The sequence below is a fragment of the Bombina bombina genome, chromosome 10, assembly GCF_027579735.1.
Source record: "Bombina bombina isolate aBomBom1 chromosome 10, aBomBom1.pri, whole genome shotgun sequence".
NCBI classification, from domain to species: domain Eukaryota; kingdom Metazoa; phylum Chordata; class Amphibia; order Anura; family Bombinatoridae; genus Bombina; species Bombina bombina.
Window position 1 is genome coordinate 132,297,745 of NC_069508.1, and position 19,928 is coordinate 132,317,672.

General features: G+C 36.6%; 1 protein-coding gene across 1 annotated transcript in view; it reads right to left on the reverse strand.

Moving 5' to 3' along the window:
* AK5 (adenylate kinase 5) overlaps nucleotides 1–19,928 on the reverse strand; it is an 809,863-nt gene that overhangs the window by 246,615 nt on the left and 543,320 nt on the right. The window contains exon 9 of the mRNA XM_053693336.1: nucleotides 14,229–14,271. Within this exon, the coding sequence (XP_053549311.1) occupies nucleotides 14,229–14,271 (43 nt within the window). The remainder of the gene's footprint in view (nucleotides 1–14,228; nucleotides 14,272–19,928) is intronic.

Genomic DNA, 19,928 nt, shown 5'->3' on the forward strand with positions numbered 1-19,928 from the left:
TTGATACTAGTGTTTATAGAAAACCTATTTCAGGTAACACTTTACTATGTGCATCCAGTTCCCACCAAAAAAATGTGTTCAGTGGCATTGCCAAAAGCCAATTTATAAGAGCCAAAAGAATCTGTAAGAGAAGATTCTTTATTTAAGAATTTAAGCATGAGAGTAACACTATTGCAAAGAGATTGGAGGAAAGAGGTTATGAAAAAAATGTTATAACAAAAGCATTAAATCAGGTAAAACCTTTGAGCAGAGACACTCTCCTGTTTACAAAGAAAAAACAAGAACAGCGCCCTCTGTCTATAGACAGTTTTACACTATCTGTGACATTGTAAAAAAAGTATATTCCACTAATACTTGGTGATGATATACTTAAGGAAGAAATAGAAAAGGGATGTAGATTTGTTTTTATCAAAAAACATGACTCTAGGCAATATGTTGTCCTCGAGTATGCTTCCAGATAAAAAACAGATGAGCTCTTGGTTTACCTGTAATGGAACTTTCAGGTGTGGAAAAAGCCAGTGCAAGGCATGTGATTACCAAAAAAGCGGTGATACAATCCTTTCCTACAGTAATGGGAAACAGTTTCGTACAAAAGGATGCGTCAACTGCTCCTCAACATATGTGGTTTATATTGTAGAATGCTCAGAGCATAAAAAACAATATATAGGCATGACATCTAGAACTGTAAGGAAACATATTAGAGACTCTTGGGGTGTATAAAGCATGACATTTTATGTTCAGCTCTTGCGAGGCATTTTATTGAGGACCACAAAAAAGATGTAAGATGTTTCATATGGTCAGTCATAGAGTTGATAAACTTACCCAGGAGAGGTGGTAATAAAATGGATATATTATCAAAACAAGAAACTTATTGGATACTTATATTGGACACACAGATACCAAATGGCTTCAATTCTGAATTTAACATGATACATTTTTACCAATAATTTACTATATATATATATATTTATGGTTTCTTTATTACCTATTATATGGCCATCCCTGTATACATAATACTCTATTCAATAATGGTATTAAATTTGACTTAACGATTAGGAGATCCATTTTTTAATACCTCTATGCACCATATAAGAGATTATCCTTTGAAGTGAGAACTGGATAATCATGACTGGAAATATGTTAAGAATTTCCCTTAGTCCCTTAGTAGGTTCGTTTATATACTTCTCAGGATATTATATGTATAAGATATATATATCCTTTGTGTTATTGATAAGACATTTTCATTATATCCTCCTGTTGTTCAAATGGTAAATACATTGCAAGTGACTAATTGTTAATAATGTTTGGAGATGCTTTACCGATGTATATGTATACACAGAAATATAGCTTAACTTTCGGCTAGATTACGAGTTTTACGGTAAGAGCGGCTCGGTACTAACTTGCAAGTTATTTCCACTGCTCACCTCCCTATAGCGCTGCTATTACAGGTTTTCATAAACCCGGCGTTAGCAGTCAATAAGTGAGCGTTGAGCAAAATTGAGCTCCATACCGCACTCCAATACCAGCGCTGCTTTGAGCTGGTTTTACGCGCTCATGCGCAATTTCCCCATAGACATCAATGGGGAGAGCCGGCTAAAAAAAATCCTAACACCTGCAATAAAGGAGCATAAAGCTCCGTAAAGCTGCCCCATTGATACCTATGGGTAAACAAAAATTATGTTTACACCTAACACCCTAACATAAACCTCGAGTCTAAACACCGCTAATCTAATGCCCCCGACATCGCCGACACCTACATTATAGTTATTAACCCCTAATCTGCCGCCCCCAACATCGCCGCTACATCACCGCCACCCACCTACACTTATTAACCCCTAATCTGCCGCCCCCAATGTCGTTGCTACCGACTTACACTTATTAACCCCTAATCTACCACCCCCAACGTCACCGCCACTATACTAAAGTTATTAACCCCTAAACCTAACCCTAAGTCTAACCCTAACACCTCTAACTTTAATATAATTAAAAGAAATCTAATTAAAAATTCCTATCATTAACTAAATTATTCCTATTTCAAACTAAATACTTACCTATAAAATAAACCCTAAGCTAGCTGCAATACAACTAACAGTTACATTGTAGCTATCTGAGGTTTTATTTTTATTTCACAGGTAAGCTTGTATTTATTTTAACTAGGTAGACTAGTTAGTAAATAGTTATTAACTATTTACTAACTATCTAGTTAAAATAAATACAAATTTACCTGTAAAATAAAACCTAACCTGCCTTACACTAACACCTAACATTACACTACAATTAAATAAATTACATTAATTAAATACAATTAACTAAATTACAAAACAAAACCCCACTAAAATACACAAAATAAAAAAGAAATTATCAAATATTTAAACTAATTACACCTAATCTAATAGCCCTATCAAAATAAAAAAGCCCCCCAAAATAAACCCCCCCTAGCCTACAATAAACTACCAATGGCCCTTAAAAGGGCCTTTTGCTGGGAATTGCCCCAAAGAAATCAGTTCATTTACCTGTAAAAAAAAATACAAACAACCCCCCAACAGTAAAACCCACCACCCACACAACAACCCCCCAAATAAAATCCTATCTAAAAAAAACTAAGCTCCCCATTGCCCTGAAAAGGGCATTTGGATGGGCATTGCCCTTAAAAGGGCATTTAGCTCTTTTTCTGCCCAAACCCTAATCTAAAAATAAAACCCACCCAATAAACCCTTAAAAAAAAACTAACACTAACCCCTGAAGATCCACTTACAGTTTTTGAAGACCGGACATCCATCCTCAATGAAGTGGCAGAAGTCTTCATCCAAGCCGGCAGAAGTCTTCATCCAGACGGCATCTTCTATCTTCATCCATCCGGCGCGGAGCATCCTCTTCTTACGACGGCTCTTCTCGAATTAAGGTTCCTTTAAGTGACGTCATCCAAGATGGTGTCGCTTGAATTCTGATTGGCTGATAGAATTCTATCAGCCAATCGGAATTAAAGGTGAAAAAATTCTATTGGCTGATGCAATCAGCCAATAGGATTGAGTTTGCATTCTATTGGCTGTTCCAATCAGCCAATAGAATGCAAGCTCAATCCTATTGATTGCATCAGCCAATAGGATTTTTTCACCTTTAATTTCGATTGACTGATAGAATTCTATCAGCCAATTGGAATTCAAGGGACGCCATGTTGGATAACGTCACTTAAAGGAACCTTCATTCGAGAAGAGCCGTCGGAAGAAGAGGATGCGCCGCGCTGGAAGTCTTGAAGATGGAGCCGCTCCGCGCCAGATGGATGATGATAAAAGATGCCGTCTGGATGAAGCCTTCTGCCGGCTTGGATGAAGACTTCGGCCAGCTTGGATGAAGACGTCTGCCGGCTTCGCTGAGGACTTCTGTCGCTTCGTTGAGGATGGATGTCGGGTCTTCAAAAACTGTAAGTGGATCTTCGGGGGTTAGTGTTTTTTTAAGGGTTTATTGGGTGGGTTTTATTTTTAGCTTAGGGTTTGGGCTGAAAAAGAGCTAAATGCCCTTTTAAGGGCAATGCCCATCCAAATGCCCTTTTCAGGGCCATGGGGAGCTTAGTTTTTGTTACAAACTGCTATTTGTAACTAGCCCTTTAAATGGAAAATTGCCCTGCTTCCCTGGATTTTGGAGAAGCCTATTTGCCAGCCTCCTTCCTCATGACTATGGCCCCTGGAAGATTGTGCCCCTGAGAACATATTAACTTTTATTGGGTGTGTATGGCCCTTTAAGAACCGTCTGGGGACATATTGTGACTTTGGTGAACAATGCCCCTTTAAAACTATGCCCCAGACCTGTAAAATAACTTGTCCCTGGCTTTCTCCCACTTGGTTCAGTAAATAGGGCTTACTGAACCAAGTACCACACAGGCATAGTGTTCCACAGAAAGGGAGCACTGTTACAAAAGCATTCGTTTTCATTGTGTGCCATTAAGTGCTATGTGACAGACCCTTCGGTCAGAAATAAAGAGTTAAATTTTGTTCAATTCTAAATACAAGTTTGCTGGGATCAGCTCTAATTAAGTTTAGGGATAAACATTCCCATTGTCTAATCAGACTGCTAGTAGTGATAAGGTGGACTGCATTGTTTTCTTGTGTGTAATGTTATCTGCTGTTATGGCATGTAAAAGGGCGTTGTCTCTATCTAAATGTATCAAATGTGTGATTGGGGATTTTATGCCTCCCTCTGAGAGTGTCTTTTTTGCATGTAACCTCAATAAAAAGCAGGCTGTGTGTTCCAGCACATCAGACCTATGCTGACCCTCTAACTTGCAGCCTTGACTCATGTTTGTAGGGGACAGCCATAATCACTACAGGGATTGCTATGCTCTTCATTCTCCCTTAGCTACTGAGCTCCTGTAAGAGCTCTTGTTCCTGATCCTGCTTCGCTCTAAAGAAGGAAGAGGTTCACCTACTGGAGCCTGGTCGTAGGTCCAGGGCGCAGAGCAGACGGCGAGATACCAGCCCAGCAGCGGTGGTTCATAGAGTCTGCATTACTGATGGTGGCTACGCAGTAATTATAGTGTCTACGGTGCTGATGATCCTTTAGTGAGCGCTAGTAGCATCCTTTTCTACGGTCCAACTTCCAGCCAGCCTGGAGGCAACCGTAACAGTTTTCTTTAGATAGTTTTTTTAAGGGCTATTGGCAGTTTAGTTTAGGCTAGTTTTTTTTTATTTTGGGGGGGCTTTTTTATTTTGATACGGCTATTAGATTAGGTGTAATTAGTTTAAATATTTGATCATTTCTTTTTTATTTTGTGTAATTTAGTGTTTTTTGTTTGTAATTTAGTTAATTGTATTTAATAAATGTAATTTATTTAATAGTAGTGTAAGGTTAGGTTTTAGTGTAACTCAGGTTAGGTTTTATTTTACAGGTAACTTTGTATTTATTTTAACTAGGTAGTTAGTAAATAGTTAATAACTATTTACCTACTAGTCTACCTAGTTAAAATAAATACAAACTTAGCTGTGAAATAAAAATAAAACCTAAGATAGCTACAATGTAACTATTAGTTATATTGTAACTAGCTTAGGGTTTATTTTACAGGTAAGTATTATTTTTAAATAGGAATTATTTAGTTATTAATAGTAGGTTTTATTTAGATTTATTTTAATTATGTTAAAGTTAGTGGGTGTTAGGGTTAGACTTAGGGTTAGGTTTAGGGGTTAATAACTTTAGTATAGTGGCAAAGATTTTGGGGGCAGCAGTTGTTCCCAATGATCCACTTTACCTGCTGGAGTGTATTAAATTGTTTTTAAGCATTTCCATTGCCCTTATATTGGCATTTGAAATAGTTTATTTAGCTTGTGGTATCCACACCTATCCTTAAAGTTTTTGGTCTTGAGGCCAAGCTGTGTTAATACAACCAGTAGAAGAAATTACACTCCCAGTGGGGTATAGAAGAGATAAGGTAATAAAATGTTAATTTTACATTGTTCTCTCCAAGTATTGGTGATTGGTTTATTGACAGATATAAAACAGATATAAGACACGTATAATTACACAATGTGATAAAGTAATGAGATCTGATTATACCTACAAGCTCAACCCATTTTATTAGGTTGTGGCTTCAAAACACAAAATCAGCTAATTCATATACACAAATAAGCCTTAAAAAAGCAAATCTCAAATATTTTATACTCTGCAGGTGGTAAAAAAATAATTGGAAACACATTAAGGGAAATTTTTTTTATAGTATACTGTTCCTTTAATAATGGAAGGTTTGAATTAGTCTTTACAGGGAGACTCAAACCACAGTTTTCTGCAGAGGTGGCCCCAGGCACACATATTCTTACTTCATGGACATTTCCTAGATCTTTCTGAATGACAAACACCAAACTAATCTGATTTCAGATGGACAGGTCAATCAGCTAAGTAAGTATTCATCTGATCTAAATATACACCAATGATATATAAGGGATCATTAATTTTGAAGAATAAGGGATGTATTTTGCTTTGGGGCTGCCAAATATATCAGTGTCTGCTTCTACTCCCTGAAACGAAAAAGCAAACAAACAAATAAACCTTCTTCTGCCGGACTAAAAAACCTGTCAATCTAATTAGGTGGGAACCTTACCATAATTGTACACAGTAAAATCTACAGAATGGACAGTATAATAATTTACAAATATTTAAGCAACTCAAAAGACTCAATCGGTAAAACTGCAAGAAATTAACAACCATAAGTTGTAGATTGTACAAGATTCAATCTTTTATTGATTTTATTTAGAGATAGCCCTATTGATTAACATGAATAGAAGAACAAGCTCTGATCTTGCTCTTGTGGAACAGGACAACATGACAGACTATGGGGCCTATTTACTACTATGTATTGCGGATCATGTCCGCTGCACATCGGTAAATGCTGACAGCATTTGTGAACTGCTGGTGCAACACCGCCCCATGCAGATTTGCGGCCAATTGGTCGCTAGCAGGGGGTGTCAATCAACCCCGATCGTATTGGATCGGGTTTATTTCCGGGCCGGCAATCTCTGTCCTCCGCCTCAGACCAGGTGGACAGGTTATGGAGCAGCGGTCTTCAGACCGCTGCTTCATAACTTGTGTTTCTGGCGAGCGTGAAGGCTCGCCAGAAACACGGGGCACCAAGCTCCATACGGAGGTTGATAAATAGGCCCCTATGACATAAGTCAACCATACATAATTTATTTTTCCTTCTTATTTTCATGAAACAGGGCATATGGTTAGTCAACTTAGGTTTATCATTTTTGGGAAAGAAGAATAGAAAAGGTAGGGGAGACAATAGAGAAAAAGATTTAAGGCTAGATTAGAAGTGGCACATATATATATATATATATATATATATATATATATATATATATATATATATATATATATATATATATATATAGCTTTATTTTGTATTGTGCTTGTGCTTAACACTTAACTCACCCAATACAATTACAGGGCGTGCTAAAAAATGTTGGCCATGCTAAAATCCCCAGTATAACATTTTTCATTTAACCCCTTTAATATAATTGTATTTTTTCATTTTAGATATTTTTCTTTTTTACAATATAATGGTTATACATTGGATAACCTAAAAGGTTAATGACAAACAAAGCTGAAATTACAGGGCAGTGTACTGTGTTTTTATGCTGTGGTCTTTTGGCAACCAGGCCCAAAATTAGAGCATCAAAATAATAGGAGGTGAATGTACAATGCATATTTTTATTTGCAAGAGGCTTCCTGTGGTGTCTGTGCAGCTGTGCACTAAGGCAGACAGTTCCGCACAATACTTCTTTGATAGCTTGCACTTTCTGCACACACACACCAGCATACAACCCCCCCAACCCAATGTCAGGCTGGGGTAAAAGCCATCTTACTCTCCAGCCCAGTCTGTCCCTGACCTCTATGTGACTTTAAAGTTTACAGTCCACAGCATAAGCCATGGTATTGCGCTGCATGAACCAGGTGGGGAATGTGGGTGGATTCCCATCACTTGTCATCAAAGGATATAAACTTTATTTACTGTGTGCTTGCAAATATACCCATTATGGTAACATATGTACTTATATAAGAAAGATAAAAAAATACTCTTTATCATATATTAACATTGAATAGACTGGAGATTTTATAAAATATACATAATATATACCAACATCATAAAGATTAGTTTGCCTAGCTTTTGCACAAATATATGTCAAACCCTTCTCCTCTAGTTGGAAAATGCAATCTCATTGTAAGCCTGACAATTAGTTCAATTTACAGAAGTTGTCTATATACAGTATATATATATATATATATATATATATATATATATATATATATATATATATATATATATATACATACATATACACAGACACACACAAAACAGAACTATTTACATACAACATAAGCACAATTTTTCATTACTTAGCATATTTAGTTTAAAATATTTAGTTCTGCATTTACAAATATTACATCAGAACACATCATGAAAATATTTTTACTTACCAACCAATAAAATGACTACTGATTTCTTCAGCTCCTCTGCAAAAAAAGAACATCACAAATTAGATTACAAATACATATACTGTATATATATACAGGTAGCCCTCGATTTACAACGGTTCAATTTACACCGTTTCAGAATAACAACCTTTTTTCCAGTCATGTAACTGCTATTGAAAAGCATTGAGAAGCAGTGCATTGATTAAAATAGCCAGTAGGTGGAGCTGTCCGCTTGTGTTGCAGCAAAGCCAAGCAAGCTGAAATGAATTAGTTTAACCAGACCTGAGCTATCGAGCAGATTTCAAAGGAACAAGATCTTCCTGTCTATAAATCAGTCCAGATTGGAATGCATAGAAAGAACTGTTTGCAGAAAAATGCAAGTGAAGTCTGTGTTGTGTGCTTATTTTATTAGGTTTATAATGCTGTTTAGCAAATGTTTTTGTTCATTTAACTTAGTTTATTTATATATTCTGTGTTGTGTGATTATTTTATTATGTTTATAATGCTGTTTAGCATTTAAAGTCTTCATTTCAAAGCTTTAAAAATAATGTATTAGGTGTCACTTATGACAATTTTGAGAAGGGCCTGGAACCTAACTCCCTCACTTCCCATTGACTTACATTATAAACTAGGTTTCAATTTACAACGGTTTCGATTTACAACCATTCCTTCTGGAACCTAACCCCGGCGTAAACTGAGGGCTACCTGTATATATATATATACACACAGACTTTTTTTATTGTAATTGTTATTACATACCAAAAGAACCATACAAACAATCATGACATTACATATTTTAGCACAAATTTATCCAAATGCCGACATACAAAGAAAAAAACCACATTACCATGATAACAGGACTGGCAAACCTTGTAACTATACAAGACTATTAATAACACATTAATAGTATAGAAACAGCCTTGATAGGATATTAATAAAGGTACATTAGTACAGGGTAACACCCGTCCCTCAATCCTTTACAGTACATAAAACTATCAATACCATGGGGCATATTTATCAAGCTCCTGAAGGCTCGCCGGACCGCTGCTTCTTAACTTGTCCACCTGCTCTGAGGCCTTCGTATCATGTTCGCTCGCTTATTGATAAATATGCCCCCATGTAACAAGTAAGAAATATACATTGAATACAGTCTATGGTTCTGTTAATTGGTTATAGTTCCATCTGCTTATTTCAAAATTAGCAAGCTAAGGAAAATTGAATTTTGTTAAAATTGCAATAGATATGTCACCACATATAGGGCCTGATTAAGAGTCGAGCGCAAAATTGCGCTTTCACCAGCATGATATTTGCACTCCGCTCAGTAATACCAGCACAGTGCCTTTTTTTTCTAACATTCCTCACCCACTCACTTTAACCCCTAAAAACTGCTTTGTGCAGTTTAAAAAAAATAAAAAATTAAAGATGCTATTTTTATTATTTTTATTATAGAATCTCACACTTAAAGGGCCATAATACCCAAATGTTTAAACACTTGAAAGTGATGCAGCAAAGCTGTAAAAAGCTGACTAGAAAATATCTCCTGAACATCTCTATGTAAAAAAGAAAGATATTTTACCTCAAAAGTTCCTCAGTAGCCACCTCCCATTGTAAAGGATTTCTGAGCAGCATTTTAGTGTGTCTGTCCTGGGACAGCTTAGGGGATGAGCCTTGTGAACTCTCATATTATTTCACCAATCAGGTAAAGGAAGCTTACTATGAAATCTCATGAGAGTTAAGTCAAATCTTATGAGATCACAGTAAGAGTTCATGACCTCAGCACTGCTGATGCTGATTGGCTGCTGTTCATTTCTTCATTTTTTTATTTTTTTTTACCTGCAGCTGGGAGCAGGTGAAGTATAACTTTTTACACAGAACTTACTCTACTGAGCTGAGGAGATTGTGAGGTAAAATATCTTCCTTTTTTACATAGAGATGCTCAGGTGATATTTTCCTGTCAGCTTTTTACAGTTATACTGCATCAGTTTCAAGTGATTTAGCATATGAGTATTATGTCCCTTTAAGTTTGGGGGCAATTGGGGGACGTTTTTAAAATTAACCAGAGATCTAATCCAGAGATCTAATCTCTGGATAATTTTAGAAGCGCTAATTGCTACCACTAGCTCGCCATAGCCACTTGGCTAGTTACTTATCGTGCACCCGTAAACGGGCGAACGATAAATTAGTGCTCCACTTATAATATAGCCCATAATGATTCTCCTATATAACATTATGGGCCCGATCCGATATGCAGCGTTGCCCACAAATGCCGGCGACGCTGAATTTTGCGCTGGTTTGGTATCCTATATACGGCGTAACCTAGAAGTTATGCGCGTATATTTCTGCCGTCGCCCGTAGTTTTTTGGGCCATAGGCAGGTATACCAAACCAGCGCAGTTTGGTATCCAATATACAGCGTAAGGACTTACGTGGCGAAAATGGAGAAATCTTACTCCATTTTCACCTCGCCACAAAAAGCAGCCGTAGTAAGCCTTACGCTGTCTATTGGAGCCTCGTAACTCCCTAAACTAGCTACAAAATAAACCTAACACTAATAATCCCCCGCCACAATCCCTAATAAAGTTATTAACCCCTAAACCGCCGCTCCCGGACCCCGCCGCCACCTACAATAAAAGTATAACCCCCTAATGTGAGCTCCTACCCCGCCGCCAACTACATTAAACTACCCCCTAAAGTGAGCCCCTTACACCGCCGCCATCTATTTTAAATTAATTAACCCCTAATCTAATCCCCCTACCCCGCTGCCAGCTATATTAAATTATTTAACCCCTAATCTAATCCCCCTACCCCGCCGCCAGCTATATTAAATTATTTAACCCCTAATCTAGTCCCCCTAACCCGCCGGCAGCTATATTAAATGATTTAACCCTTAATCTAATCCCCCTACCCCGCCGCCACCTATGTTAAATTATTTAACCCCTAAATTACTAAACTATCCCTACCACTAAACCTAAGTCTAACCCTACAAATAGCCCTGAAAAGGGCTTTTTGCGTGACATTATCCCAAAGTACACTGCTCTATTGCCAGCCCTTAAAAGGGCTTTTGGCGGGGCATGCCCCAAAGAATTCAGCTCTTTTACCAGTCCTTAAAAGGGCTTTTGGCGGGGCTTTGTCACAAAGTAAACTGCTCTTTTGCATCTAATCTAAATCCCCCTACACCGCCGCCACCTATAATAAATGTATTAACCCCTAATCTAATCCCCCTACACCGCTGCCAGCTATATTAAACACATTAACCCCTAATCTAATCCCCCTACACCGCCACCAGCTATATTTACTATATTAACCCTAATTATATTAGGGTTAATATAGTTAATATAGTTATTATATTATATATATTAACTATATTAACCCTAATTATATTAGGGTTAATATAGTTAATATCGTTATTATATTATATATATATTAAGTATAATAACCCTATCTAACTCTAACATCCCTAACTAAACTCTTATTAAAATAAATCTAATATTAATATTATTAATTAAAATATTCCTATTTAAATCTAAATACTTACCTATAAAATAAACCCTAAGATAGCTACAATATAATTAATAATTACATTGTAGCTATTTTAGGGTTTAAATTTATTTTACAGGTAACTTGGTATTTATTTTAACTAGGTACAATAGCTATTAAATAGTTAATAACTATTTAATAGCTACCTAGTTAAAATAATTACCAATTTACCTGTAAAATAAATCCTAACCTAAGTAACAAATACACCTACACTATCAATAAATTAAATAAACTACAAATATCTAACTAAAATACAATTAAATAAACTAAACTAAATTACAAAAACAAACAAACACTAAATTACAAAAAATAAAAAAAAGATTACAAGATTTTTAAGCTAATTACACCTATTCTAAGCCCCCTAATAAAATAATAAAGCCCCCCAAAATAAAAAAAATTCCCTGCCCGATTATAAATTAAAAAAGTTAGCTCTTTTACCATACCAGCCCTTAAAAGGGCCTTTTGCGGGGCATGCCCCAAAGAAAACTGCTCTTTTGCCTGAAAAAAAAACACAATACAACCCCCCAACATTACAACCCACCACCCACATACCCCTAATCTAACCCAAACCCCCCTTAAATAAACCTAACACTACCCCCCTGAAGATCTCCCTACCTTGTATTCACCCCACCGGCAGAACTCTTCATCCGATCCGGGCGATGTCTTCAAGCAAGCTGCAGTGAAGTCTTCTTCCATCCGGTGATGTCTTCAAGCAAGCGGCAGAGAGTCTTCTTCCATCCGGTGATGTCTTCAAGCAAAGCTGCATCTTCAATCTTGTTTCTTCGCTCCTCCGCCGCGGAGCATCCATCCGGCACGATGACTTCCCGACGAATGAGGTTCCTTTAAATGATGTCATCCAAGATGGCGTCCGTCGAATTCCGATTGGCTGATAGGATTCTATCAGCCAATCGGAATTAAGGTAGAAAAATCTGATTGGCTGATTGAATCAGCCAATCAGATTCAAGTTCAATCCGATTCGCCCAATGATAGGAATTTTTATTTAGATTTATTTAAATTATATTTAAGTTAGGGTGTGTTAGGGTTAGAGTTAGGTTTAGGGGTTAATAACTTTAATATAGTGGCGGCGATGTCGGGGGCGGCAGATTAGAGGTTAATAAGTGTAGGTAGGTTGAAGCGACATAGGGGGCGGCAGATTAGGGGTTAATAATTATAATGTAGGTAGCGGCGGTGTCCGGAGCGACAGATTAGGGGTTAATAATTATAATGTAGGTGGCGGCGGTGTCCGGAGCGGCAGATTTGGGGTTAAAAAATTATTATTTTTTAGTGTTTGCGAGGCGGGAGTGCGGCGGTTTAGGGGTTAATAAGTATAATGTACGTGGCGGCGATGTCCGGAGCGGCAGATTAGGGGTTAAACATTTTGTTATAGTGTTTGCGATGCGGGAGGGCCTCAGTTTAGGGGTTAATAGGTAGTTTATGGGTGTTTAGTGTACTTTGTAGCACTTTAGTTATGAGTTTTATGTTACCGTGTTGTACATAAAACTCTTAACTACTGCCTTTCAGTTTACAGTATTGATCTTGAAGTTTTAGGGTGTACCGTTCACTTTTTTGGCCTCCCAGGACAGACTTGTAATACCAGCAGTATAAAAGTCCCATAGAAAAAAGACTTTACGAAGTTTACGTAAGTCGTTTTGCGGTAAGGCCAAAAAAGTGTGCGGTGACCTTAAACCTTCAAGAGTCGTAATACCAGCAGGCATAAAAAAGCAGCGTTAGCACCTGTTAACGCTGGTTTTTCAGCTACCGCAAAACTCGTAATCTAGGCCTCTATTTGTAATATATTTGATACTCTGCAGCTGCTATAACAAGTCATTGCGAGCACATTAAAGGGAAACCAATTACAGTGCAATGTTCCTTTAAAGGGACAGTCAAGTCCAAAAAAAGTTTCTGTTTCAAATAGGGCATATCAATTTAAACAACATTCGAATTTACTTTTATCACCAATTTTGCTTTGGAAGGAAGGCTCATATGATAATTTCTAAGCCCTTGAAAGCCGCCTCTTATCACATGCTTTTTTATTTGCTTTTCACAACAGGTGAGAGCTAGTTCATGTGAGTCATATAGATAACATTGTGATCATGCCTGTGACGTGGCAGACACTGCACTAATTGGCTAAAATAAAAGTCAATTGATAATAAATAAAATGTCATGTGATCAGGGGGCTGTCAGAAGATGCATAGATACAAGTTAATCAGAGAGGTAAAAATTATATTAATATAACTGTGTTGGTTATGCAAAACTGGGGAATGGGTAATAAAAGGATTATCTATCTTTTTAAACAATAACAATTCTGGTGTTGACTGTCCCTTTAAGTAGAAATGTGTCTTAATTGAGAGTTATGAATTGTGGTTATCATTCAAGTAAAAAGGCAAATTGCCTTAATTAACCTTTATCATCAGTGACAAAATCAGGCCATGTTGCTATGACTGGACACCTCCAGAACACATAGGCAGCAGCTATGCCAACACTCTAAAGGCATTTACTCCCTACCTTTTCTCAAATCACAACTAAAATGCCAAATACAGTTCAAGATTAGCTCATTGTCGCCATCTAATTTATAGTGCTTAATTATAAATGAGTCCCTATAAGTGACGTGCCCATTGGAAGCTGTTTAATTGCCTACTGGCAAATAGTCCTGTCTAATGTCAAATACTCAGCTCAGTTCAGGATAAATATAAAGCTTCTAACATAAGATAAGTAGTTTTTATCACTCACCTCTTAGGTAATCATCTCCAAAAAGATTTGCCACTTCATCAGTCTGGAAAGCATAAAGAACAAAACTTATTATATACAGTACATGGTGCAAATAAATGTAGAATACTTTAAAGGGACAGTATACACTCATTTTCATATAACTGCATGTAATAGACACTACTATAAAGGATAAGATGCACAGATACTGATATAAAAATCCAGTATAAAATGGTTTAAAAACGTACTTAGAAGCTTTCAGTTTAGCTCTGTTGAAAATGCAGCTGAAAAGCCCACTGCAAGTGGGAAATCAGACCCTCCCCCCTCCCCCTTCTTTTGCATATGAAAAGACCCTTTACACAAACAGGAGCAAGCTGGAGTAGGTAGCTGACGGTATTCACATAAAACTTTGGGGCTTGGTTAGGAGTCTGAAAATCAGAGCAATGTTATTTAAAAATAAGCAAAATTATACATTTAAAAAAAAAAAAAAACTTTATGGGCTTTATAAATAGATCATCTACAAAACATTTATGCAAAGAAAAAATGAGTGTATAATGGCCCTTTAAATACATAATTATAAACCCCTGCAGTGATGAGACATTTTACACCCTTATGCCAAAGCTATTTTAGTCTTTTCTACGCATTGCAGTGGTTTCTATGTGAGGTACCAATGCAAAAATATCTTGTAGAAAATACCCAAATATAGAAAAAAGTCACTATACAAAATAAGATACAAAAAGGAACTTTTAAAATAATTTTCTATATGGGGAATGGTAAAGAACATATTGGAAGTCATCATTTAGTAAGTACTGTATACAAATCTGTGCACCATTCAGTGGCTAACAATACTCTAGATTAGCTATGGGACCTGTGTAAAATGTATTGATCTACCTGTTAAAAAAAATAATGGATGAACAAGTCTGTACAGCCCAAGCATACTATTGCTTGATTTGCAATTTAATTTATCATTGTAGGAAGATTTATGATAAATAAATAATAATATGGTCATTTTCAGATGAGTTCTAATACAAGACTGTTAATAAAAAATAATTGTAATTTCCCTGTGTGCGATTTGAACCTGCAAAACATAATATTTCAGTTAGGTAACTAATGTCCTGAGCTATACAGACTCAACAAACCCTTAAGCAGTCTTACATTTCATGACATCACTCATAGTATTTCTCAAGATATAATCAGGCCTATGTATCAAAGGTCTTGCGGACCTGATCCGACAGTGTGGATCAGGTCCGCAAGACCTTACTGAATGCGGGGCGCAATACGCTCTCCGTATTCAGCATTGCACCAGCAGCTCACAAGAGCTGATGGTGCAGCGCCGCCCCCTGCAGACTCGCAGCCAATCAGCCGCCAGCAGGGAGGTGTCAATCAACCCGATGGTACTCGATCGGGTTGAATCGTGTCGATTCCTGTCCGCCTGCTCAGAGACCGCTGCTTCCTAACTGCCCTTTCTGGCGAGTCTGAAGACCCGCCAGAAACACGGCCCACAAGCTCCATATGGAGTTTGATAAATGGGCCTCAATGGCTTAGATTACAAGTGGAGCTTAATCAACAGCACAATGTTTTCTTGCGCTCGTTCTCGCTCTAAAAGTAACTCACAATATTGTATTACACGTGGAGGGATAAAAATGTTAACCAAAAGCATCTTAACGTGTCTGAAACTTCTATAATCAAGCCATATACTTACTGGATGCCGCAGGGAGTGCGTTTAGTGTGATTTTAGCTCTCGTATTACAAGTAGTGAGTTAAACATTGCACTCGAACAAAATGCAAAATACTACTTTAAAATGTAGGGCTTTTTGAAACCTGAGGTAAACCAATTTGCTTGCTAACTTGCATAACAAAACACATAAGAATGATATTGCAATAAAGGGTTAAAGTTATATTTAGACTTAATATTTATGAAACAAAGCTTTAATTATACTAAGAATGTTTTGTGGCAGAATTAATGGGATATGAAAAGGGACGGAACTGGGAAGGGGTCAAAGGTGTATGTGTATATTGAATATATATATATTTATATACTGTATGTGTGCTTCTATGTATTGTGTGAAGTGTTTTATACTTAAAGGGACAGCAAACACTTCATACATCTCACTCTAAAATATGGGTGCTGCCATTTTGGAACTTGAATTACACTGCAGGTATTTGAAGGAGAGTTGCTACACATGTACACACAGGTCAGTACCAGAGTGCATTGAAAGTCAGATTTAAACATGGCAGCACCTATAACTAGAGGAAGGTAGGGAGTAACTTCAATACTATACTATTAAAGGGACACTCAGGTTAAATAAAATTTTCAAGATTCAGATAAAGCATGTAATTTTAAACAAATTTTCAATTTACTTCCATTAAAAAAAATGTGCACAGTATTTTATATTTACAATTTTTGAGTCACCAGATCCTACTGAGCATGTGCAAGAATTCACAGACTATATACGTATATGCATTTGTGATTGGCTGATTGCTATCACATGGTACAAGGGGAGTGGAAATATACATAACTTTGAAATTTGCTATAAAAAATCTACTACTCGTTTGAAGTTCAGACTAAGTGCTATTGCATTGTCTTGTTATCTTGCATTTGTTGATTATGCAAATCTAATGTGTTGACTGGTCCTTTAAATGTATTTGATGTTCCTTTAAAGGGACAGTCTACACCAGAATGTTATTGTTTTAAAAGATAGCTAATCCCTTTATTACCCATTCCCCAGTTTTGCATAACCAACACAGCTATATTAATATACTTTTTACCTCTGTGATTACCTTGTATCTAAGCCTCTGCAAACTGCCCCCTTATTTCAGTTCTTTTGGCAGACTTGCAGTTTAGCCAATCAGTGCCTGCTCCCAAATAACTTCACGTGCACGAGAACAGTGTTATCTATATGAAATACATGAACTAACACCCTCTAGTGGTGAAAAACTGTTAAAATGCATTCTGAAAAGAGGTGGCCTTCAAGGTCTAAGAAATTAGCATATGAACCTAGGTTTAGCTTTCAACTAAGAATACCAAGAGAACAAAGCAAAATTGGTGATAAAAGTAAATTGGAAAATTGTTTAAAATTACATGCTCTATCTGAATCATGAAAGTTTTTTTTGGCCTAGACTGTCCCTTTAACTTTCATTGAAATAGTATAGCACAGAATTACAACTCCACTACTTGAGCGGATTTTTTGAGCACCATTGAGCAATAGTGCTATGGTATCTGTTGGCGCTCTACAAATACCTGATAATAATAATATCCAACATTATTTAAATAATTAATTTAATTTATAATAGTGCTTGTAATCTAGTGTTTGAGCAGTAGCAGACCTACTCAACAGAGGGCCCTGGTGTAACAATTTTTTTTAGGTACCCCCAATGGTAACTCAGTATTAAGCAATAGTAATATCCATGCTGCTATGTTTGAGGATAGATAGATAGATGGACCTGCAACCTGCATTAAAAAAAGGCTCTGCAGAATTAGTAGTACAACTTCTGCACTTGTCTTTGTATAGACTGGCTGTTATGCCCCCCTCCCCAGCACTTGCGCCCTGGTGCCACCGCACCAGCTGCACCAAAGGTAGTTCCACCCCTGGTTTGGAGAACATACCACCCCCACATGTATCAAAGTTCTATAAAAGTGCAGATGGTTTATACCCTGTTTGGATTGGGTGTTCACATTTAAGGTGGAAATGTCATCTCCTGAGCCCTTTATGCATCTATAGTTATAGACAATAAGTCTACTAGCAATGAAACAAAGTCTGGGCTACAGTGTTAGTTTTAAAAAATAAATAACTTCCTCCTGTTGAGCCACTGATACCATCTGATAAAAACAGAATATCTCTGAAACTCAGGTTTCATGTTGTAACCATTTTGGGTTTAATAGAGGTCATTACTCTTTGTTTCTGCACTGGTTTGGAAAACATGATTATATGAAGACTACAATGGCACATTCTGAGAGTGCTCAACGTTTTCAAAACTGTGTTTGCTCATGTCCAAAACATTTAAATCTTTTAAGTTCATAATGGAAAATGTGGCACTTTGAATATTGTACTCATTGTAACACTGCTGTTTGCATTTAAATACTTTGCTACAAGAGTTTCAGCCTTTTCTGATACATTGTTATTATAAATAAATAAACGTACTTGTGCATCCTAAACAAAATCTAATACTGTATACCAAACAATAAAATCCTGTACTTGATATACAATCAAAATGGCTCATTTTTTTTCAGAATATGACCAGATGCTGAGGATAAATATTATAAACCAAGACAGATTAAACCTGATCATCTGCATTATTTTGGCAGCGAACACAGAGCAAAATGTTCTGGAATAAGGTAATAAAATGTAAATATATATTAATTGTTTCTAAGTAATTCCCAAAATAAAAAACAGTGATGGGAAATATTCCACCATCTGGCATGACGTTTTTAGTGGCAGATACAACAATGTCATGTGAAAATGTCCATAAGCCATATACATAGCTGCTACAAATATTAGATACATTTATCTAGTTATTCATTCAGTACTATTTGCTTGCAGTATTTTGTATTGGATTATGGAAAAAATAAAGTAGGAAAATCCATAGAAGTAAAAGTTAAACTATTATGATAAGACTTTTCAGTTTACTTTTACTATCAAATTCACTTCAGTCTCTGGGTATCTTTTGTTGAAAAGCATAACTAGGTTGATTCAAAAGCAGCAATGCATTACTGAAAACTAGCTGGTGAATTGTGGCTACACATATATTCCTCTTGTCATTGGCTCACCAGATGTTCACATAGCTCCCACTCTCTATAGATGACTTTATCTATGCGTTTAACCATGTAGCAGGGGATACATATTAGTGCAAGCAATAGCACAATAATAAAACGTTACAAACATGCTGTTTAAAAAAATGTATTTATTAGAAAGACCAGAGTTATGTATGTATTTTTTTTATTTAATTTGATTATTTTTTGTCATTCAAATATAAATTATTCTTTGATTTTATTATTAGATATTATGGACAAAAAACCTACAACAATAACTTACAGGTACAAGGGTAAACTGATGGTTTCAGCAAATTGAAGAAGCCTTTTTTTTATTTAAAACTATAAACCCTTTGAAATACCTGGTGGATTTAACATTTTTTGACTAATATGATTTGACCAATCAGAGGCACTGAAGTAAAATTTTACACAGATAAACTCAAGTTAAAGGGACATTACACAATGATAAATACAACCTATATACCTCAATTCACGCCTTCAAAATTATGAATCCAGCTACATTAAATACAATGTAAGCTGAGTTTTCTGTTAGGAACCTTTCTGGAGCAGATTAGGGGCCTGATGATAAAATATTCTCCTGCTTGGAGAGAAATTGTACTGCAGACTTCATAAGGGCTGATCTTACTGAATGCTAAAAGAAAAAAAGTGCAACCTAGAAGTCCCAGAGAGATGAGAGATGCCTCCTATAAAGCTCTATACTCAGATGGGATGATCTCAGGGGTCTAACAACAGGGGTCTCCACTGATACTGGGCCCATCCTTTTAGGGGGCAGTTGATGTTCAAGCAGAATCAGATTTCAGTGCAGCTTTCTTACTGGGCGGAAGTGTTTATAGTGACCACTTGAGGTCGCTAAACTTGTGACTGAAAAACACCCAGGAAGAAATCAAAGAAAGCTCTGCACAGAAATCAAGCAGTTTGCTGTGGCAAATGATTTTCTTAGTGCTGAAGTGTTT